General features: G+C 47.3%; 1 protein-coding gene across 1 annotated transcript in view; it reads right to left on the bottom strand.

Annotated features, from left to right (window-relative positions):
• LOC143817475 (uncharacterized) overlaps positions 1 to 23,878 on the bottom strand; it is a 191,074-nt gene that overhangs the window by 46,063 nt on the left and 121,133 nt on the right. Inside the window, exon 6 of the mRNA XM_077298915.1 lies at positions 11,592 to 11,705. Within this exon, the coding sequence (XP_077155030.1) occupies positions 11,592 to 11,705 (114 nt within the window). The remainder of the gene's footprint in view (positions 1 to 11,591; positions 11,706 to 23,878) is intronic.

A 23,878-nucleotide genomic window follows, 5' to 3' on the forward strand; every position in this document is an offset into this window, starting at 1 on the left:
GGATCATATTCCTCACCAACCGTTACACCGATGCCTCTACCCTGTGCCAGTGATTACACTGGCTACCCATCCACTCAAGAATCCAGTACAAAACTACTACCCTCATCCACAAAGCTCTCCATGGCTCAGCACCACCCTACATCTCTTCTCTGGTCTCAGTCTACCACCCTACCCGTGCCCTCCGCTCCGCTAATGACCTCAGGTTAGCATCCTCAATAATCGGAACCTCCCACTCCCGTCTCCAAGACTTTACACGTGCTGCACCGATTCTTTGGAATGCACTACCCAGGTTAATATGAATAATCCCCAAACCCCACAGTTTTAAGCGTGCCCTAAAAACGCATTTGTTCAGATTGGCCTACCGCCTCAACGCATTAACCTAACGATCCCTGTGTGGCCTATCATAAAAAAAAAAAAAACCCATAATCAGGTTCCTTGCATCATGTTCTCATACACTTCATGCAGTTAATAGCCTCTGTGTCTGTACTGTTACATACTTAGGCCGGGATCACACACAGCGAGATACGGCCGAGTCTCGCAGGTTAAAACTAAGCTGTGGCACCGGCACTGTGGAGCGAAGCGTGCAGCCGCACAGCAATATATGGAGCCGCACGCTCCGCTCCGGAGTGCCGGTGCCAGAGCTTGTTTTTAACCTGCGAGACTCGGCCGTATCTCGCTGTAGTGTGATCCCGGCCTTAGGCTATTAACTGGTTCATGCAGCTTTACATGAACACCCGAGCCTTACACTATGGCTGGTCCAAATAACTAAAGCAATTGTTACCATCCACCTCTCGTGTCTCCCCTTTTCCTATAGTCTGTAAGCTTGCGAGCAGCAGGGCCCTCATTCCTCCTGGTATCTGTTTTGAATTGTGATTTCTGTTATGCTGTAATGTCTATTGTCTGTACAAGTCCCCTCTATAAGTTGTAAAGTGCTGCAGAATATGTTGGCGCTATATAAATAAAATTATTATTAATGGAAGTTGTGATGTTGTATTTCTGTACTGATGATGGCTTTAGTGATGTATGCCTATACTGATGGTAGTTCTGGTGCTGTATTCCTGCACTGACGGTGATTCTGGTGGTGTATTTCTGTTCTGATGGTGGTTCTGGTGATGTATTTCTGCACTTCTGGTGGTTCAGGTGATGCATTCATGTGCTGATGGTGGTTCCGGTGCTGTAGTTATGTATTGGTGGACCTAGTGATTTAATTCTGTACTGTTTGTGTTCTGCCGTGCCCATCTGTATACCAGCCTGCCCCTGCTTTGCCCATCCGTATACCAGCCTGCCCCTGCCGTGCCCATCCTTATACCAGCCTGCCCCTGCCGTGCCCATCCATATACCAGCCTGCCGTGCCCATCCATATACCTGCCTGCCCCTGCTGTGCCCATCCGTATACCAGCCTGCCCCTGCATTGCCCATCTGTATCCCAGCCTGCCCCTGCCGTGCCCATCCATATACCAGCCTGCACCTGCCGTGCCCATCCATAAACCTGCCTGCCCCTGCTTTGCCCATCCGTATACCAGCCTGCCCCTGCTTTGCCCATCCGTATACCAGCCTGCCCCTGCCATGCCCATCCATATACCAGCCTGCCCCTGCCATGCCCATCTGTATACCAGCCTGCCCCTGCCATGCCCATCCGTATACCAGCCTGCCCCTGCTGTGCCCATCCGTATACCAGCCTGCACCTGCCGTGCCCATCCATATATCTGTCTGCCCCTGCTGTGCCCATCCGTATACCAGCCTGCACCTGCCGTGCCCATCCATATACCTGCCTGCCCCTGCCGTGCCCATCCGTATACCAGCCTGCCCCTGTTGTGCTCATCCATATACCAGCCTGCACCTGCCATGCCCATCCGTATACCAGCCTGCCCCTGCCGTGCCCATCCGTATACCAGCCTGCCCCTGCCGTGCCCATCCATATACCAGCCTGCCGTGCCCATCCATATACCTGCCTGCCCCTGCTGTGCCCATCCGTATACCAGCCTGCCCCTGCCGTGCCCATCCGTATACCAGCCTGCCCCTGCCGTGCCCATCCGTATACCAGCCTGCCCCTGCCGTGCCCATCCGTATACCAGCCTGCACCTGCCGTGCCCATCCTTATACCTGCCTGCCCCTGCTTTGCCCATCCGTATACCAGCCTGCCCCTGCCATGCCCATCCGTATACCAGCCTGCCCCTGCCGTGCCCATCCGTATGCCAGCCTGCCCCTGCCATGCCCATCCGTATACCAGCCTGCCCCTGCTGTGCCCATCCGTATACCAGCCTGCACCTCCCGTGCCCATCCATATACCTGCCTGCACCTGCCGTGCTCATCCGTATACCAGCCTGCACGTGCCGTGCCCATCTGTATACCAGCCTGCACCTGCCGTTCTCATCCGTATACCAGCCTGCACCTGCCGTGCTCATCCGTATACCAGCCTGCACCTGCCGTGCCCATCCGTATACCAGCTTGCACCTGCCGTGCCCATCCGTATGCCAGCCTGCCCCTGCCGTGCCCATCCGTATACCAGCCTGCACCTGCCGTGCCCATCCGTATACCTGCCTGCACCTGCCATGCTCATCCGTATACCAGCCTGCACCTGCCGTGCCCATCTGTATACCAGCCTGCACCTGCCGTGCTCATCCGTATACCAGCCTGCACCTGCCGTGCTCATCCGTATACCAGCCTGCACCTGCCGTGCCCATCCGTATACAAGCCTGCCTCTGCCATGCCCATCCGTATACCAGCCTGCCCCTGCCGTGCCCATCCATATACCAGCCTGCCCCTGCCGTGCCCATCCGTATACCTGCCTGCACCTGCCGTGCCCATCCGTATACCAGCCTGTCCCTGCTGTGCCCATCCGTATACCAGCCTGCACCTGCCGTGCCCATCCATATACCTGCCTGCCCCTGCTGTGCCCATCTGTATACCAGCCTGCCCCTGCCGTGCCCATCCATATACCAGCCTGCCCCTGCCGTGCCCATCCGTGTACCAGCCTGCCCCTGCCGTGCTCATCCGTATACCAGCCTGCACCTGCCGTGCTCATCCATATACCAGCCTGCACCTGCTATGCTCATCCGTATACCAGCCTGCACCTGCCGTGCTCATCCGTATACCAGAATGCACCTGTTGTGCCCATCTGTATACCAGCCTGCACCTGCCGTGCCCATCTCTATACCAGCGTGCACCTGCCGTGCTTATCCGTATACCAGCCTGCACCTGCCATGCTCATCCGTATACCAGCTTGCACCTGCCGTGCCCATCTGTATACCAGCGTGCACCTGCCGTGCTTATCCGTATACCAGCCTGCACCTGCCGTGCCCATCTCTATACCAGCGTGCACCTGCCGTGCTTATCCGTATACCAGCCTGCACCTGCCATGCTTATCCGTATACCAGCCTGCACCTGCCATGCTCATCTGTATACCAGCGTGCACCTGCCGTGCCCATCCGTATACCAGCCTGCACCTGCCGTGCCCATCCGTATACCAGCCTGCACCTGCCGTGCCCATCCGTATACCAGCCTGCACCTGCCGTGCTTATCCGTATACCAGCCTGCACCTGCCGTGCCCATCTGTATACCAGCCTGCACCTGCCGTGCCCATCTGTATACCAGCCTGCACCTGCCGTGCCCATCCGTATACCAGCCTGCACCTGCCATGCCCATCTGTATACCAGCTTGCACCTGCCATGCCCATCTGTATACCAGCCTGCACCTGTCAGTACCAATCAGTATACCAGCTGTACCCGCCAGCATCTGTGATTCCTGTGTTCTCGCTGTGCCTGCCTGTATCAGCTGTAGTCTCCTACCAGGCCGTTGCAGTTACTTGTCCCTTGGGGATCCGTTCGTCTGTGGTCTCTTCTGGTGTAGCACCTGGTGTCCATGGGGAGCCAACCCCACCTTTGGGGGCTCTAGTGAAGAGTCAGGTGCTCACCTAGTCGCACCCTCCAGGTTCTCCTCGGACCATGGCACATCGATTCTGCAGCGCCCCAGAGTCCTGGTCGTTGCAGTGCTGTGGCTTCGCCGCTAAGGGGAGCCATGGTACGTTCGATGGCACTGAAGGAGTTCCTCCAATCAGGTATCACAGACACCAATATGTTTCACAGCAGGGCCTCCGGGGGGAGCTAAGGGTGCTATTCATTAGGCCACTCCCCACCATAGTGGGTAAACTGGGGGTCAGGCAGGAAGTTAGAGAGAACGCTGACGGGATTGAACGGAGCAACACCCTGTGGCAGGGGGTGTTGTGAAGGGAGAGACTGTAGGGTCTCTGCCAGGGGTGGGATCCTGGCAGAGGCTTGGCATTGAAAGAACGTAACGGGTCCGCGCAGGCTCCTGGAAGCGGCGGGACTCAAGAAAGGACTAGAAGCGAGACAGATTGTGCTGAGTGAGAAACGAGATCAAGCAGAAGGAGAATACCAGCAGGGGTTGTGCTGAAAGAGGCAGCACCTTGCTGAGGCGCAATACCGGTGGCCGGAACGCCGAGGGAGTGGATTAGAATACAGCTTCAAGCCATACTCCAAACAGCGGCAGGACAGTCGGTCTCAGGCGGGCTGTCTACCACATATCACCTATGAAGTCTTGGGGGGCAATTGCGGGAGAGGGGCGACTCTAGGGTCCCGGAAGAACTCCAGGCCTACCTGACAAACGGGTGCCATTCCAACCTGAATACAGGGAAGGGGTGGATTACAGAGGAACATCAAATCGAGTTGTGAGGGAACTTAAGAAACAGACACAACCGTTGTGGGGTTACTTTCCGTGAGCACAGCAGGGAAGGACTACAACACATAGCGCTAGAAGGAAGGCACAGATTTCCACCTGAGAGGAGAACTCTGGAGGTGCCATTGGACCGGCCGGACTTGCGTAGCCTGGTGAACCGTATTCCGGACTGAGGACTCAGAGATCTCCAGTAAAGAGGTAAAGAGACTGCAACCTGGTGTCCTCGTTATTTACCGTGACTTACACCCCACAACTGCACCGCTACATCGCTACCATTACTACCACCTATTTCACCGGACGTCCCCCACTGACGGACAGGGCCACGGACCGGGTCTAGCCACCGTGACAACCCCGAGACTGAGAACTAGAGGCCCGGCTCCGGGTACCCCTCGGCCCTGCGGCGGTGTGGGGGCGCGCCGCAGACTTGGCGTCACGAACAGGATCTACTTAAGCCTGAAGAATCAGGTCATGTGTGCCTAGAGACTGTGATTTGTTGTGCTTGGACTGTACTTTATTGTAAGACTGTGCTGCGCCATTAGCCGCCAAAAGTTCCCGCCAAAAGGCGCCGCCATTGCTACACTCAAGGGGAAGGAGGGCGTGTTATGGGCGGAGACTCCCAGTGTGGCGCGAGAAATGGCTACCGCCCCCTGCACTTCTGGCTGCAGAGGAATGACCTGCCCCAAAGCAGAAGAGAAACACCCCTTGATATGCAACGGCGAGAGGCTGGTGACGGAGAAGCCCGACCTCAGAGAAATGGCGGAGCTAGGTGCATGCACTGCCACCGACTATCAGGCAGCGATGATGAACGGCGAGTGCCTGAGCGAGGAAGAAGCAGTTCCGGCCTGCCTTTCTTCACCGGAGATGGACCGGGAGCCTGCGGATCCGACAGCGAAGCTACGTCCACCAATCCCGACCTCGGAGTTAGAGGAGGAGGAACCACAGCAAGCGGAGCGGAGTCCGAGCATCCCATTGGAGGAGCCCCGGTCCGGGCTGCAGCAGACTCCAGCGTCCTCGTTAACGGACCAGAGCGACGCCGGTGGAACCACATCAGGCGCCGGTATGGGCGGCGCCCCTACTCCCCTGGACGGTTCTGCTCTCCCGACCGATCCTCCCCACAACAGTAACCCCGCGTTTACAATCGACCGGGCGGTTCTCACCCCCGGCGCGTTGGGGAAGTTGTTACCACCATTGCCAACCAGGTGGGGAGAGCCCATAGAAATGGACCCAGGAGGGGTGATGTTCCGATGGGATGTTCCCTGGGTCGAGCAGGATGGGATTCCAATGGAAGGTCTCACTATTGCGATACTTACCTGGGACCAATACAAACAATGCGTGCTCCAGCATTGGGGGCAGCGCACTGAAGTTGAAAAACGGGAACTGCAGGGCAAAAAAATGATCTATGATGGGACGGATGCTGTCAGGCGAGGGACGGTGGCGGCATTCCACCCAAAGAAGGGGTGGGGTTCCATTTGGGAGTCGGGTCTACCTACTGGCATCTTCGTTGCCGGCTACGATGTGGAGACTCCCTGCTGTGATCGAGAAGGTGAACCACTCCGGGAGGGGGATCAGGTGACGTATACCCGTCACTGGAACACACAAGGATGGCGTGCCCGGAAAGTTCAGCGATACGAGTCTGAGAGAATGGCACCTGTGGCCCCAACTGTGGTCAATCCAGGGCTGCCAGACCTTGTTACTGTTTCTACTGTACGCTTTGTAGCAGCTCCTGAACTTGCCGACAGAGTTAGGCTTCAAATTCAGACAGCAGGCGACCAGGTGGTCCCTGCGGAGCTTGCCGCTGGTGTCCGTGCTACAGTGGCCGGGGTTCAGGAGCCCCAGCCACCGGAAGAAGAATAAACCTCGATACCATGAAAAATGTAAATAGTTACTGTTTGTTCTTTAAGTTGCTGCTAAACCTGTCCAGGGTTAATGGATCCCTCTGTTGACCCGGGATCCCCTTTGGTTGTTTTCCTTTTTCTGAAGTTTTTGCACAAAGTTATACAAACTGCAGAAATCATGGACTGTGCATGATTCGAACTTCTTTTGTAAATAGTTTGCACCTTCTTAAAGGTGCTCCCTACTGGTTTTAGCCAAAGACACTTTGCGAAGATATTTGCCCTATTGGTTTGAGCCAAAGACACTTTGTGAAGATACCTTTCCTACCGGTTCTAGTTAAAGACACTTTGCGAAGATACCATACCGGAACCTTTGCATGGACTGGTAGGCTGAGAGAACGAGCTACCTCAGAGAGACTTGGTCCCCTCTTAAAGGGGATGTGAGAAACTGAACTTGAGAGAGATACTGTTGCAGAACAGTAATGCCATAATGATGCCTTGAAAAGAAATGTAACTGTTTTACATGCTAAGTTATATGTGTTGAATTTGTTGAAATGTGAAATCTAAATAATGTTTTGCAGAAAGAAAAGATGCAGAGAGCCCGTAGGGGTAGATATAGAGATCTGCATAGTTGAAAGTAAAAGAAGTAATGATGAAGGTGAGGATAGAAGGTAAACCCTGCGTCCCCATAGAAAGTTACTTTGTTGCTAAGGACAGAAAGCGAACCCGTAGGGGTTAGAGAGTGAGTCCTTAAAGGAGCCGAGTAGAGCTGGCTCAGAGTTCTTTAAATGAAAGGAATGTTATGTCTATACTATGTATAGTAGCGAAAGGCAGTAGGCCCTGGCTGAACGGGGCGGTCCTGTAAAAGAAAGGAGAGGCAGTAGGTCTGGTGCCATAGGGACAGGCGGTCCTGCAGGTTCAAAGTAGGAGAATGTGAAGTTACCTTACCCTGTAATGTGATTATAGGAAGGCCTTTAGTGAACTAAGAGTGTATGTTTCTTAAAGGCAATGTTAATTTATTGTTCCAGAATTTGCACTAAGTAGAATACCCGGTTGGGTAACAGGAGTTATGTATAGCCTGTAATTTATAAAGTTGACTATGTTTGTAACGTTAAAAGTGTCCTCACCTCCCATAAAGGGAAGCCTGTTCAAGTATACTTATTGTTTTGCACTCAACAAAATTGTATGTCTTTTTGCTAATCTGTATTGTTGTTTTTCTTCCCAGTCCCGGAGTACTGTGTTTAACCAGGGGGGAGTGCAGCGCCCCAGAGTCCTGGTCGTTGCAGTGCTGTGGCTTCGCCGCTAAGGGGAGCCATGGTACGTTCGATGGCACTGAAGGAGTTCCTCCAATCAGGTATCACAGACACCAATATGTTTCACAGCAGGGCCTCCGGGGGGAGCTAAGGGTGCTATTCATTAGGCCACTCCCCACCATAGTGGGTAAACTGGGGGTCAGGCAGGAAGTTAGAGAGAACGCTGACGGGATTGAACGGAGCAACACCCTGTGGCAGGGGGTGTTGTGAAGGGAGAGACTGTAGGGTCTCTGCCAGGGGTGGGATCCTGGCAGAGGCTTGGCATTGAAAGAACGTAACGGGTCCGCGCAGGCTCCTGGAAGCGGCGGGACTCAAGAAAGGACTAGAAGCGAGACAGATTGTGCTGAGTGAGAAACGAGATCAAGCAGAAGGAGAATACCAGCAGGGGTTGTGCTGAAAGAGGCAGCACCTTGCTGAGGCGCAATACCAGTGGCCGGAACGCCGAGGGAGTGGATTAGAATACAGCTTCAAGCCATACTCCAAACAGCGGCAGGACAGTCGGTCTCAGGCGGGCTGTCTACCACATATCACCTATGAAGTCTTGGGGGGCAATTGCGGGAGAGGGGCGACTCTAGGGTCCCGGAAGAACTCCAGGCCTACCTGACAAACGGGTGCCATTCCAACCTGAATACAGGGAAGGGGTGGATTACAGAGGAACATCAAATCGAGTTGTGAGGGAACTTAAGAAACAGACACAACCGTTGTGGGGTTACTTTCCGTGAGCACAGCAGGGAAGGACTACAACACATAGCGCTAGAAGGAAGGCACAGATTTCCACCTGAGAGGAGAACTCTGGAGGTGCCATTGGACCGGCCGGACTTGCGTAGCCTGGTGAACCGTATTCCGGACTGAGGACTCAGAGATCTCCAGTAAAGAGGTAAAGAGACTGCAACCTGGTGTCCTCGTTATTTACCGCGACTTACACCCCACAACTGCACCGCTACATCGCTACCATTACTACCACCTATTTCACCGGACGTCCCCCACTGACGGACAGGGCCACGGACCGGGTCTAGCCACCGTGACAACCCCGAGACTGAGAACTAGAGGCCCGGCTCCGGGTACCCCTCGGCCCTGCGGCGGTGTGGGGGCGCGCCGCAATTCCACCACTGCCATTACAGATACACCTCTGACCAGAGTTTGCACAGACCCGCCACATAGTGATACAGTGTCTTGCGAAAGTATTCGGCCCCCTGGAACTTTTCAACCTTTTCCCACATATCAGGCTTCAAACATAAAGATACCAAATGTAAATTTTTGGTGAAGAATAGTGATGAGCGAATATACTCGTTACTCGAGATTTCCCGAGCACGCTCGGGGGTCCTCCGAGTATGTTTTAGTGCTCGGAGATTTAGTTTTCTTTGCCGCAGCTGAATGATTTACATCTGTTAGCCAGCATAAGTACATGTGGGGGTTGCCTGGTTGCTAGGGAATCCCCACATGTAATTAAGCTGGCTAACAGATGTAAATCATTCAGCTGAGGTGCGGAAAACGAAGTCTCCGAGCACTAAAAAACTCGGAGGACCCCCGAGCGTGCTCGAGAAATCTCGAGTAACCAGTATATTCGCTCATCCCTAGTGAAGAACCAACAACAAGTGGAACACAATTGTGAAGTTGAACGAAATTTATTGGTTATTTTAAATTTTTGTGGAAATTCAAAATCTGAAAAGTGGGCGTGCAATATTATTTGGCCCCTTTACTTTCAGTGCAGAAGTTCATTGTGGATCTCTGAATGATCCAATGTTGTCCTAAATGCCTTATGATGATAAATATAATCCACCTGTGTGTAATCAAGTCTCCGTATAAATGCACCTGCTCTGTGACAGTCTCAGGGTTCTGTGTGAAGCACCGAGAGCATCATGAAGACCAAGGAACACAACAGGCGGGTCCGTGATACTGTTGTGGAGAAGTTTAAAGCCGGATTTGGATACAATGATTTCCAAAACTCTAAACATCCCAAGGAGCACTGTGCAAGCGATCATATTGAAATGGAAGGAGCATCATACCACTGCAAATCTACCAAGACCCGGCCGTCCCTCAAAACTTTCATCTCATACCAGGAGAAGACTGATCAGAGATGGAGCCAAGAGGCCCATGATCACTCTGGATGAACTGCAGAGATCTACAGCTGAGGTGGGACAGTCTGTCCATAGGACAACAATCAGTCGTACACTGCACAGATCTGGCCTTTATGGAAGAGTGGCAAGAAGAAAGCCATTTCTCAAAGATATCCATAAAAAGTGTCGTTTAAAGTTTGCAACAAGCCACCTGGGAGACACACCAAACATGTGGAAGAAGGTGCTCTGCTCAGATGGAACCAAAATCGAACTTTTTGGTGGCAACAATGCCAAATGATATATTTGGCATAAAGGCAACACAGCTCATCACCCTGAACACACCATCCCCACTGTCAAACATGGTGGTGGCAGCATCATGGTTTGGGCCTGCTTTTCTTCAGCAGGGACAGGGAAGATGGTTAAAATTGATGGGAAGATGGATGGAGCCAAATACAGGACCATTCTTGAAGAAAACCTGTTGGAGTCTGCAAAAGACCTGAGACTGGGACGGAGATTTGTCTTCCAACAAGACAATGATCCCAAACATAAAGCAAAATCTACAATGGAATGGTTCACAAATAAACGTATCCAGGTGTTAGAATGGCCAAGTCAGAGTCCAGACCTCAATCCAACCGAAAATCTGAGGAAAGAGCTGAAAACTGCTGTTCACAAACGATCTCCATCAACCTCACTGAGCTCGAGCTGTTTGCCGAGGAAGAATGGGCAAGAATTTCAGTCTCTCGATGTACAAAACTGATAGAGACAGACCCCAAGCGACTTGTAATCGCAGCAAAAGGGGCGCAACAAAGTATTAAGTTACAGGGGCCAAATAATATTGCACGCCCCACTTTTCAGTTTTTGAATTTCCACAAAAATTTAATATAACCAATAAATTTCGTTCAACTTCACAATTGTGGTCTACTTGTTGTTGATTCTTCACCAAAAATTTACATTTGTTATCTTTATGCTTGAAGCCTGATATGTGGGAAAAGGTTGAAAAGTTCCAGGGGGCCGAATACTTTCGCAAAGCACTGTAGATTGTAGGATGAGGTGAACAAACATTTTGAAGCTTTGCCTAATTTTTTCCTCAAAATTTGATTTGTGGAAAATTGACGCACTGCAAATTGCAAGTGCTCCAATTGCCCTGAAAGACGTGTATAACCCTGTGAGGTCTCTTAGGACTGTCTCCAGCTCCTTTCACGCTCTTTAGTGCAAGCTCTGCTGTATAATATCTAATTAATCTCCCTAAATATGTCTATGGGTGAACGGATGGTAACCAGTCGTCCTTCTGTGCTGTCGCACACTATGTGTATTGTTTATTCAGTGTTTTATGGCTTTCTCTCCTTATAATAATAATAATCTTTATTTATATATCTCTATGGCTTGTTGTGATGTCATCTTGCTACCCTGATTCACCACAAAATGGTTGCTGTTCCTCCTGATTGGCTATGCTATACCATGTGATGTGATAGCTGCAATGCATTATGGGGAAGCCCATAGAGACACAATCAAGATCATGCAAGCCCTCTCTGCCTGTAATAATCTCGTGCGTTGTATAAAGTGGGGGCAGACAGTTTTGGCGATTTTCGTGAAGCATATTAGAATTTGCTAAATTTGGGAAAATCCTAAAAATTTGGCATTGAATTGATTCCATCATCTCCATCAAGCATGGTCATATATCATCGTCTTCTTACTTTGCTGTTTTCCGAGCTCTTCCTCCAATGATGTCAGTAGTTTCTGATGATGTGAAAGAAGGAGGACTTGTTTCTTTTCTGCCTCGGCCAAAGTCGCAATCGAACTGCGGAGATCTGATGGGAGGAAGCAATGAGGCAGAAGTGAGTATCCAGGTAGAGTCATGCAACGTCTGAGCCTACAATGAGGTCTGATATCTGCTCACCTACAGGTGAAACCACAAGTTTCCATCCGCTACATATAAAGACACATCTGCATCTTTTTCTCATTATCTGACATGAAATCAGAATAAACCTTTCCCGTTTTAGGTCAATTAGGATTACCAGAATTATTAATATTTACTAAATGCCAGAATAATGAGAGAGAGAGAGAGAGAGAGAGAGAGAATGTTTTAAGACATTTGTATTACTTACTGCAAAGTCAAAAGTTTCCATCCATTTTATTAGTATTTGGTACCACTGCCCTTAAACTGAATGACTTTAGTGAAACATTTGGGATCTCCTTCCACAAGTGTCTCACAATAGTTGGTCAGAATTTGGGCCCACTCCTCCTGACAAAACTGCTTTGCCCATAAATGTTCAATAGGATTGATGTGAGATATGTGTCGGCTCACCAGAGCTGTATAATTGAAGATAAATGTAATTGTACTCACTCCTGAATAATCTTTCTACTTGTTGTCAATAGATTTGTTTCTTTATATTTAATGTTGTTAACTGGCCACAAGATATCGCTGTTGTTTGAACATGGTTAAGAGACTGTGATATGTCTGTAAGATGTCAAATTGAGGATTTTTATAGAAGTGAAAGACAGGAAGAGGAAACGCTGCCATATTGGGCAGAGTCTGCAAGGATGAGGAGTGTATGAGGCTGTGCTGGAGAGGGACACGGTGACATTCCCTTGTGACAGCACCTGACTGAGTAAACTGCAGCAGTAGATTGAAGCTGAACTGAACCGATATTTGAACCTAACCGGATGCATGGGAATTCCTGGTGGAAAAGCTGTTAAAGAACAGAACGGTCCTCGGACCTTTGAAGTGATAGGTGCCACATCCTGTGGAAGCGTTATAGCACAAACCTCCTCGGTATTACTCACCAACTGGAAGAACTCTGCATCCGCCAGCTTGTAATGATTGTATAATTCAGAGCAGACCGGGAGGTAAGAAACGCTAAAAGCCCACTGTGACGCTGCAGTAAGTAAACGTGCATGCATCACAATATATTTTGGCGCCAAGAGACACAAGGCTAGAACAAAACCTTTGGTTAGTTAGGTATATTGACTCTACAGACCACATTTTCATACCAGAATCAACGGCCAGAAACCCTAGATTTGTCGCTACGTTTTTTGTGCTGTTCAGTAACTAAGGATTCTATGCTTCATTTAGGTGCTTCACAGCATACAGTGAACTCCAGGAAGGACTTGTGTTTTCTTTCTGTTCTGCTGGAAAAGGAGTCTCTCTGTGGCACAATATAAGGTGGAGCAGTGATTCAGCTCCTATAGACTTTGTCCATGGCACCTTTTCTGATGTGTATAGGTTAATTTTTAACTACTCTCCATATAGTCGAGGACAGACTTTTCCTCTAGTTTCTTGAGTTTATATGCGGAAGGGACGGGAATGTTTTTGTTGGGAAATAAGAATAGTAATATATATATGTGTGTGTATATATATATATATATATACTGTATATATATATATATATATATATATATATATATATATATATATATATATTCTTAAGATTGTGAACCACTATGCTAGACTGCATGATAACCCGTGCTTTGCACTCACTTAATTAAACCGGTTTGCTCCCAGGGTTTAACAAGGTAACGGCGGCCAGTTCAGGCAGGCACGCCAACAGGTAAATTCCTATAGAGAAAATAGCAGAAACAGTTCTTTTGGGTGCGAAGCTGTCCAGCACAGTGGATGTAGCCTTCTTGCAAAATGTTTGTTTGATGTGCTTTCTTTGTGCGTTTATCAAAACCAAGTAGGAATATCTTCGTTCCTAAGTAAAATAGTTACTGACAGCGGACTGTGTGGAAATTAGTTCTTTTCTCGTCTGAGACTCAGCTGTATCTTGAACAACAACCTCAGTGCATGATTTAAATTAAGAACAGGGCTTTGTGATGGTCACTCCAAAACATTAACTTTGTTATCCTTAAGCCACTTTGTTACCATTTTGGCAGAATATTCGGGTCATTGCTCTTTTGGAAGACCCATTTTTGCCCAAGCTTTAACTTTAACTTACTGGCTGGTGTCTTGAGATGTTGCTTCAGTATTGCCACATAATCTTTTCTCATGATGCCATCTATTTTGTGAAGTGCACCAGTCACTCCAGCAGCAAAACAACTGCACAACATGATACTACCACCACCGTGTTTCACAGTGGGGATGGTGTTCGTAGGCTTCCAAGCTTCTGCCTTTTTCTTCCAAACATAACGATGGTCTTTATGCCAAAAATGTTCAGTTTTAGTTTAATCAGACCACAGGACATGTCTCCAAAAATTAATGTATTTGTTCCTATGTGCATTTGCAAACATTAATCGAACTTTTTTATTTTTATTTTTCACTAATAGATTCTTCCTAGCAGAGTGGCCTTTTAGTCCATGTTGATACAATTCTTGTTTCACTGTGGATATTGACACAATCTTACCAGTTTCCGCCATCATCTTCACAAGGTCTTTTGCTTTTGTCCTTGGGCTGATATGCACTTGTCGGACCAAAGCACGTTCATCTCTGGGACACAGAACCCGTCTCCTTCCTGAGCGGTATTGTCACGATCCATTTTTGGCAGCTCTGGTTCCACTCTTTTTTAAATGTAGCTTTTTTCCTTTCAGGACCAGCGGGGGTTAATGTTTGTTTTACCTGGCTGGCAATCTACTGCAACTGCAGAGTTGCTGGACCAGCTGATGACTACTTCCACCATCCTTTAAAGGGACACCTGATGCATTAGTTGACTGTTGGTGATAGTTTCTCTATTGAGACCAACCGTGCAGTTGCAGCTCTCTGGTGCCAGCTACTTCTGGAGTTTTGGAGTTCTGTTTCTGTGTTATCTGCGGTATGGAGCTTGGCAGCAGAGTCTGGAAGCTAAGTGTTGTGTTTTCACCTTGTCTTTCTCATGTTTGTCACCATCCCCTGTGTTGAACCATTTGCAGTGGTGAGGCTAGTGCCCTTGCCGGCCAGTGCACTAGCCACCAGTGCACTAGCCACGGTAGTGCGAGGTGATAGCGAGGGACGAGGTTCCTGAGGACTATGGGGGAAGGACCCACTTAGGGCATTAGGGGAGTGCAGTGACAGACTCAGGTTTGAGTTCAGGTGGTGACCATCCCTCATGCCCTATCGGTAGGGCCTTTCTCTCCCCTATACCATCCCGTTGTGTGTTTGTCATGCCGTCCACTGACCAACCCCTGTGGGGTCGTTATACAGTACATACAGTGAAAGTTATGATAGCTGGACATTCCCATCTTGTTTGTACTTGTGTATAATTGTTTGTACAGATGAACGAGGCACCTTCAGGTATCTTGAAATTGTACCCAAGTATGAGCTAGACTTCAAGTTCAAGTCCACAATTCTCTTCCTGATATCTTGGCTGATTTCTTGAGACTTTTTCATGATGCTACACAAAGAAGCAGTGTGTTTCAGGTGTGCATTAAAATACATCGACAGGTGTGCCTCTAATTAACTCAGATGTTGCCAAAAAAATTATCAGAAGTTTCCAAACATGACATTTTCGTATGGCCAGGCCAGTATTGTTTAAAGGCATAGTAATCTTGTATAGCATGTAAACTTTTGACTTTGCAGTAATAAAAATGCCTTAAAACATTCTCTCTCTCTCATTTGGCAAATATTAATAATTCTGGTAATCCTAATTGACCTAAAATGGGAAAGGTTTATTCTGATTTTATGTCAGATATTGAGAAAACCTGCAGATGTGTCTTTTTATATTGTGGATGGAAACTTCTGGTTTCAACTGTATATAGGCTAATGCCCTCTTCAGCAATAATATGCACAAATCCTATATTATATTTTTATGAAAATCTTATATTGACAACATATTCTTGTTTTTTTTATTATTATTTTTTTATTCCCATATCTATAGATGATGTTGCGGGATGCTATAATGTTCTGGACTATTTGCTTCACAAGTACATGGAATGTCTGTGAGAAAGAGTCGTGAGCATGCTCTGTGACAGGTGCAGAGGTCAAGATGCAGAGAGAGGGACGAGGGAGGAGGATCTCTCCCCTCTCCTATAGAGTGTAGTGAGCATGCTCTATGACAGGTGCAGAGTTCAGCATGCAGAAAGAGGGAGGAGGGAAGAGCATCTGTCCTGTCTCCTATAAAGTGTAGTGAGCATGCTCTGTGACAGGTGCAGAGGTCAGTATGCAGAGAGAGGGAGGAGGGAAGAGCATCTGTCCTGTCTCCTATAGAGTGTAGTGAGCATGCTCTGTGACAGGTGCAGAGGTCAAGATGCAGAGAGAGGGACGAGGGAGGAGGATCTCTCCCCTCTCCTATAGAGTGTAGTGAGCATGCTCTGTGACAGGTGCAGAGTTCAGCATGCAGAAAGAGGGAGGAGGGAAGAGCATCTGTCCTGTCTCCTATAGAGTGTAGTGAGCATGCTCTGTGACAGGTGCAGAGGTCAGTATGCAGAGAGAGGGAGGAGGGAAGAGCATCTGTCCTGTCTCCTATAGAGTGTAGTGAGCATGCTCTGTGACAGGTGCAGAGGTCAGTATGCAGAGAGAGGGAGGAGGGAAGAGCATCTGTCCTGTCTCCTATAGAGTGTAGTGAGCATGCTCTGTGACAGGTGCAGAGGTCAGTATGCAGAGAGAGGGAGGAGGGAAGAGCATCTGTCCTGTCTCCTATAGAGTGTAGTGAGCATGCTCTGTGACAGGTGCAGAGGTCAATATGCAGAGAGAGGGAGGAGGGAAGAGCATTTGTCCTGTCTCCTATAGAGTGTAGTGAGCATGCTCTGTGACAGGTGCAGAGGTCAGTATGCAGAGAGAGGGAGGAGGGAAGAGCATCTGTCCTGTCTCCTATAGAGTGTAGTGAGCATGCTCTGTGACAGGTGCAGAGGTCAGTATGCAGAGAGAGGGAGGAGGGAAGAGCATCTGTCCTGTCTCCTATAGAGTGTAGTGAGCATGCTCTGTGACAGGTGCAGAGGTCAATATGCAGAGAGAGGGAGGAGGGAAGAGCATCTATCCTGTCTCCTATAGAGTGTAGTGAGCATGCTCTGTGACAGGTGCAGAGGTCAGTATGCAGAGAGAGGGAGGAGGGAAGAGCATCTGTCCTGTCTCCTATAGAGTGTAGTGAGCATGCTCTGTGACAGGTGCAGAGGTCAAGATGCAGAGAGAGGGAGGAGGGAAGAGCATCTGTCCTGTCTCCTATAGAGTGTAGTGAGCATGCTCTATGACAGGTGCAGAGTTCAGCATGCAGAAAGAGGGAGGAGGGAGGAGGATCTGTCCTGTCTCCTATAGAGTGTAGTGAGCATGCTCTATGACAGGTGCAGAGTTCAGCATGCAGAAAGAGGGAGGAGGGGGGAGGATCTGTCCTGTCTCCTATAGAGTGTAGTGAGCATGCTCTATGACAGGTGCAGAGTTCAGCATGCAGAAAGAGGGAGGAGGGAAGAGCATCTGTCCTGTCTCCTATAGAGTGTAGTGAGCATGCTCTGTGACAGGTGCAGAGGTCAATATGCAGAGAGAGGGAGGAGGGAAGAGCATCTGTCCTGTCTCCTATAGAGTGTAGTGAGCATGCTCTATGACAGGTGCAGAGTTCAGCATGCAGAAAGAGGGAGGAGGATCTGTCCTGTCTCCTATAGAGTGTAGTGAGCATGCTCTGTGACAGGTGCAGAGGTCAATATGCAGAGAGAGGGAGGAGGGAAGAGCATCTGTCCTGTCTCCTATAGAGTGTAGTGAGCATGCTCTGTGACAGGTGCAGAGTTCAGCATGCAGAGAGAAGGAGGAGGGAAGAGGATCTGTCCTGTGTCCTATAGAGTGTAGTGAGCATGCTCTGTGACAGGTGCAGAGGTCAATATGCAGAGAGAGGGAGGAGGGAAGAGCATCTGTCCTGTCTCCTATAGAGTGTAGTGAGCATGCTCTGTGACAGGTGCAGAGGTCAGTATTCAGAGAGAGGGAGGAGGATTTGTCACCTCTCCAATAGACGGAAGAAGCGATCAGCGAAACGGTGCCCGTCGGGCGGGAGGAAGTACGGCAGACACAGCACATCTTGGTGGTAAGCGCTCCTATTGTATTGAACCTTTATGCATCGGCACCATTAGGTTTATTTCCCTATCACTTCGGGAGGACTGTACTTATTGGACACCGTTGTCCAGTGTATATAACCGATTCCGGTGATATTTAATTATTTATTTTCACTGTATTATAGCGGTTCTGTCCCCTTTATAGGTTGTCTTCCCTTATTTATAATTATCACCTCATATGGTGCCTTTTGATATTAATTACCATCTGCATATCGTTATGGTAGTCGTATACGAACTGGTTTATTAGAGCAATTGTGCATTTATTAGTATACTGCTAGACTCCACAATATTGTATATACTGCAGCCTTGTTGCGTTACGGTGGTTACTTATTCCAGCAGTATCTATATGCACCTAGCTGTTTATATTACAGCCCTGCCACCACCAATTAGTATATTTATATATAATTTTTTTCACATGTACTACCTGTGTCTGTATCCGTTTCCCTCTCTTTGGAGGTTTTTTTTAGCCCTGTTTAACATATATATTTTTTATACATTGTCTCTAATAAAAATATTATTTTAATATAAATATGTCTTTTGGCCTTTATCACTCATTATCCTGGGCAACTGCACCCGTGGATATTTTTGATTGATTGTCTCCAATAGAGTGTAGTGAGCATGCTCTGTGACAGGTGCAGAGATCAGTAGGGAGCAGGGAGGAGGATCTGTCACCTCTCCAATAGAGTGTTAGTGTATTCTGTGAAAGATACAAAGGCAGGGCCGGACTGGCCATCGGGTAGATCTGGAAAATGCCAGATGGGCCGGTCCAGCCATGGGCCGAATTGATTGTGACACTGTTAACAGTATTACTGGTACTTACTGAATGCTGGTACTGTTAACAGATGTTGTGGAGCACAGAGACACCTGCTAGTTCTGGCCTGTAGCCTGCTGGAGGCCAGTGCCATGCAGGAGATATCGGGTGGCGTAATGACTTCACTGCATCCCACCTCCCCCATCCACTGCAAGGCAAAGATAGAACAGGAGACAGTGGCTGCAGTGGATGGGGCTCTGGATTGTGTGAGTATAAATTTTTTTGTATTTTTTGAGAGGCTATGGTGACCATTATACTTTATGGGGGCTGTGTGGGATCATCATACTGTATGTGTGGGGATTATTGTACTGAATGAGGGGTGTGGTGATAAGCTTTCTCTGGGGGGCTGTGTAGGGATCATCATACTCTATGTACGGGGCTGTGGGGAGCATCGTACTTTGGGGGTTATATGGGGATTATCATACTATATGGCAGCTATGCAGAGACCATCATACTGCACGGGGAGTGTGTGTATATCATCAAACTTTATGGTGGGCTATACTGAAACCATTATACCCTGGTTGGCTGTTTGAGGACCATCCCCAGATCATCACCAATCCTCCACCAAATTTCACAGTGGGTGCAAGATACTGTGGCTTGTCCGCCTCTCCAAGTCTCCGTCTATCCATTAGACGACCAGGTGTTGATCTGGGGAGGCTTCAGCAAGGCTGGAATTGGGCAGGTTGTTCTTTGTGAAGGATGCATGAATCAAGCCGCATACAAGGTTATCCTGGAAAAACAGTTGGTTCCTTCTGCTCAGGCAATGTTCCCCAACTCTGAGGACTGGTTATTCCAGCAGGACAATGCGCCATGACACACAGCTAGGGCAATGAAGGTGTGGATGAAGGACCAGCACATCAAATCCCTGTCATGGACGCCCATTCTCCAGACCTGAACCCCATTGAAAACCTCTGGAATGTAATCAGGAGGAAGATGGAGACAAGCCATCAAACACAGAAGAACGGCTGACATTATTGTACCAGGAGCGGCAGAAGGTCACCCAGGAGCAGTGTGAGAGACTGGTGGAAAGCTGCCAAGACGCATGAAAGATGGGATTAACAATCATGGTTATTCCACACAATATTGATTTCTGAACTCTTCCTGGTCTGCAAGCAATGTATTTTTTTTGTTATTTTGACCATTTCTCATTTTCAGAAAATAAATACAAAATTTATTGCTTGGAACTTTGGAGACATGTTGTCAGTAGTTTATAGAATAAAAGAACAATTTACATTTTACTCAAAAATATAAAGAGGAAAATCAGACAAACTGATAAATTTGCAGTCTCTTATTTTTTGCAAGAGCTGTATGTGATGCCAACAGAGAGAAGCAAGTATTTGTGAAGTGTAAAGGAAATGGTATATGGTTTTCTAGTTATTATAAAAATATAAATCTGAAAATAGTGCCGTGCATTTGTATTCAGCCCCCTGTAGTCTGATGCCCCTAAATAAAATCCTGAGTGACCAATCACCTCCAGAAGTCACATAATTAGTACATTGTGTCCACCTGGGTGTGATTTCTTCTAGTATAACTACAGCTGTTCTGTGAAGACCTCGGAGGTTTGTGTGAGAACATTAGGGATCAAAGAGCATCATGAAAACCAAGGAGCCCACCAGACAGGTCAGGGATAAAGTTGTGAAGTATGAAGCAGGGTTAGGTTATAGAAAAATAGCCTAAGCTTTGAACATCTCACAGAGCACTGTTCAATCCATCATCCAAAAATGGAAGGAGTATGGCAGAACTGCAAAACTACCAAAACATGGCCGTCCACCTAACCTGACATCCCAAGCAAGGGGAGCACTAATGAGAGAAGCATCAGAGAGGCCCATGGTCACTGGCGGAGCTGCAGAGATCCACAGCTCAGGGGGGAGAATCTGTTCATAGGACAACTATTAGTTGTACACTCCACAAATCTGCCCTTTATAGAAGTGTGACAAGAAGAAAGACATTTTTGTAAGCCTTAAGAAGTCCCATTTGCAGTTTATAAAAAGTCATATAGTTCACATAGCAAGCATGTGAAGGAAAGCGCTCGGTCAGATGAGACGAATGGAGAACTCTATGGGTTAAATGTAAAACACTATGTGTGGTGAAAAACTAACACTTCACATCACCCTGAAAACACCATCCTCACCATCACACATGGTGGTGGCAGCATCACACTGTGGGGAGGCTTTTCTTCTGCAGGAACAGGAAAGCTGGTTAGACGTGATGGGAAGATGGATGGAGCTAAATACAGAGCAATCCTAGAGGAAAACCTGTTAGATGCTGCAGAAGACTTGAGACTGGGGCGTAGGTTCTCCGTCCAGCAGGACAAAGACCCCCAACGTCCTGACAGAGGTATAATGGAGGGATTAGATCAGAGCATATTCCTGTGTCTGAACAGCGCAGTCACAGTTCAGACCCAAATCCCATAGAATCTGTGACAAGACGTGAAAATTACTGATCCCAGATGTCTCCACCCGATCTCGCTGAGCGAGAGCGAGTGTGCAAAGAGGAAGGGAAAAATTTCACCTCTAGGTGTGCAGAGCTGGAGAGACAGACCCCAAATACTGCAGAGACATCTGGGAGAGACAGACCCCAAAAGACTGCAGAGAAAACTGGGACAGACCCCAAAAGAGTGCAGCAGTAATAGCAGCCAAAGGTGGTCCTATAAAGTACTGGCTCAGGGGGCTGAATACTGATGCACCTCACAATTGTCAGATTTATTTATTTACAGCATTTAGACACCCTGTATCATTTTCTTTACACATCACTATTACTTGTTACTTTGTGCCAGTATTACATAAATTCCACATAAAAAGCATTTAAGCTTGTGGGACCAATGGGAAAAATGTGGAAAAGTCCAGTAGGTGTTAATACTTTTTCAAGGCAGTGTATGTGTTTTTTTGCAGATTTTTCGCTGTTACATTATATGAGTCTGACCGTTCTGACTGATTGTTACGGTTCCGCTCGTTCATTTACATGTACGTTCATTAGTTATGTCACTCGTTATAATAAGAATAAGAATATTTTTGATTATTTGGATCTGCTGTTGTCATGCTTTTTTTCACAACAGTGAATTTGGCAGAACTGTGGCTGGCCAGCCTTCGTGTTGCTAAATTGTAGACGACCCAAAAAAGGATTAAAACAAAATACCCTGCGGCTCGCTTGTCCGGCCGTGACAGCCTCTTGTCCTGTCCTCTGTCACACTCCCTGTGTCCTTTTGTGCTTCTCCAGCACACTCGCTCAGCTCCGGGGCGTCTTGTTATACAGATGCCATTATGTGCAGAAGAAGCTGCGCAGAAGACGGGACTGGGGGCTGTCACAGCGAGGCAGGGGTGCGGCAAGGTGAGCATTGTTATCACCCTACATTAATTATGCTCACTGTGCTATTCCCTCATTACTGAGTGATGGGACGATTCTCTGTGAAAGAATGTAGCCGTCACTTTATAATAAATTTCTTACATTTCATTCCAATCTTTCCCTATGATGATGATAATAAGATAATTGGATCAGACCACTGGTTAGAGAAAGGACAAACTGCACATAATATCCCCAGATATGATCAAGAGTACATAAGTCTGTGATAGGCAAAGAGCAGTGAATTATAATTACTACTTCAGATGCAAAAGGTTTGGTCTACTCTTATTGGATAAAATTCTGCAGATGCAGAAAGTTTGGTCTACTGTTATTGGATACAATTCTGAAGATGCAAAAGGTTTGGTCTACTCTTATTGCATAAAATTCTGCAGATGCAGAAGGTTTGGTCTACTCTTATTGGATACAATTCTGAAGATGCAGAAGGTTTGGTCTACTCTTATTGGATACAATTCTGAAGATGCAGAAGGTTTGGTCTACTTTTATTGGATAAAATTCTACAGATGCAGAAGGTTTGGTCTACTGTTATTGGATACAATTCTGAAGATGCAGAAGGTTTGGTCTACTCTTATTGGATGCAATTCTGAAGATGCAAAAGGTTTGGTCTACTCTTATTGCATAAAATTCTGCAGATGCAGAAGGTTTGGTCTACTGTTATTGGATACAATTCTGAAGATGCAAAAGGTTTGGTCTACTCTTATTGCATAAAATTCTGCAGATGCAGAAGGTTTGGTCTACTGTTATTGGATACAATTCTGAAGATGCAGAAGGTTTGGTCTACTTTTATTGGACGCAATTCTGAAGATGCAGAATGTTTGGTCTACTGTTATTGGATACAATTCTGAAGATGCAGAAGGTTTGGTCTACTCTTATTGGATACCATTCTGCAGATGCAGAAGGTTTGGTCTACTGTTATTGGATACAATTCTGAAGATGCAGAAGGTTTGGTCTACTCTTATTGGATACAATTCTGCAGATGCAGAAAGTTTGGTCTACTGTTATTGGATACAATTCTGAAGATGCAGAAGGTTTGGTCTACTCTTATTGGATACAATTCTGCAGATGCAGAAGGTTTGGTCTACTCTTATTGGATACAATTCTGAAGATGCAAAAGGTTTGGTCTACTCTTATTGCATAAAATTCTGCAGATGCAGAAGGTTTGGTCTACTCTTATTGTATACAATTCTGAAGATGCAGAAGGTTTGGTCTACTCTTATTGGATACAATTCTGAAGATGCAGAAGGTTTGGTCTACTTTTATTGGATAAAATTCTACAGATGCAGAAGGTTTGGTCTACTGTTATTGGATACAATTCTGAAGATGCAGAAGGTTTGGTCTACTCTTATTGCATAAAATTCTGCAGATGCAGAAGGTTTGGTCTACTGTTATTGGACACAATTCTGAAGATGCAAAAGGTTTGGTCTACTCTTATTGCATAAAATTCTGCAGATGCAGAAGGTTTGGTCTACTGTTATTGGATACAATTCTGAAGATGCAGAAGGTTTGGTCTACTCTTATTGGATGCAATTCTGAAGATGCAGAATGTTTGGTCTACTGTTATTGGATACAATTCTGAAGATGCAGAAGGTTTGGTCTACTCTTATTGGATACAATTCTGCAGATGCAGAAAGTTTGGTCTACTGTTATTGGATACAATTCTGAAGATGCAGAAGGTTTGGTCTACTCTTATTGGATGCAATTCTGAAGATGCAGAATGTTTGGTCTACTGTTATTGGATACAATTCTGAAGATGCAGAAGGTTTGGTCTACTCTTATTGGATACAATTCTGCAGATGCAGAAGGTTTGGTCTACTGTTATTGGATACAATTCTGAAGATGCAGAAGGTTTGGTCTACTCTTATTGGATACAAT

Source organism: Ranitomeya variabilis, chromosome 3, assembly GCF_051348905.1.
Source record: "Ranitomeya variabilis isolate aRanVar5 chromosome 3, aRanVar5.hap1, whole genome shotgun sequence".
NCBI classification, from domain to species: Eukaryota; Metazoa; Chordata; class Amphibia; order Anura; family Dendrobatidae; genus Ranitomeya; species Ranitomeya variabilis.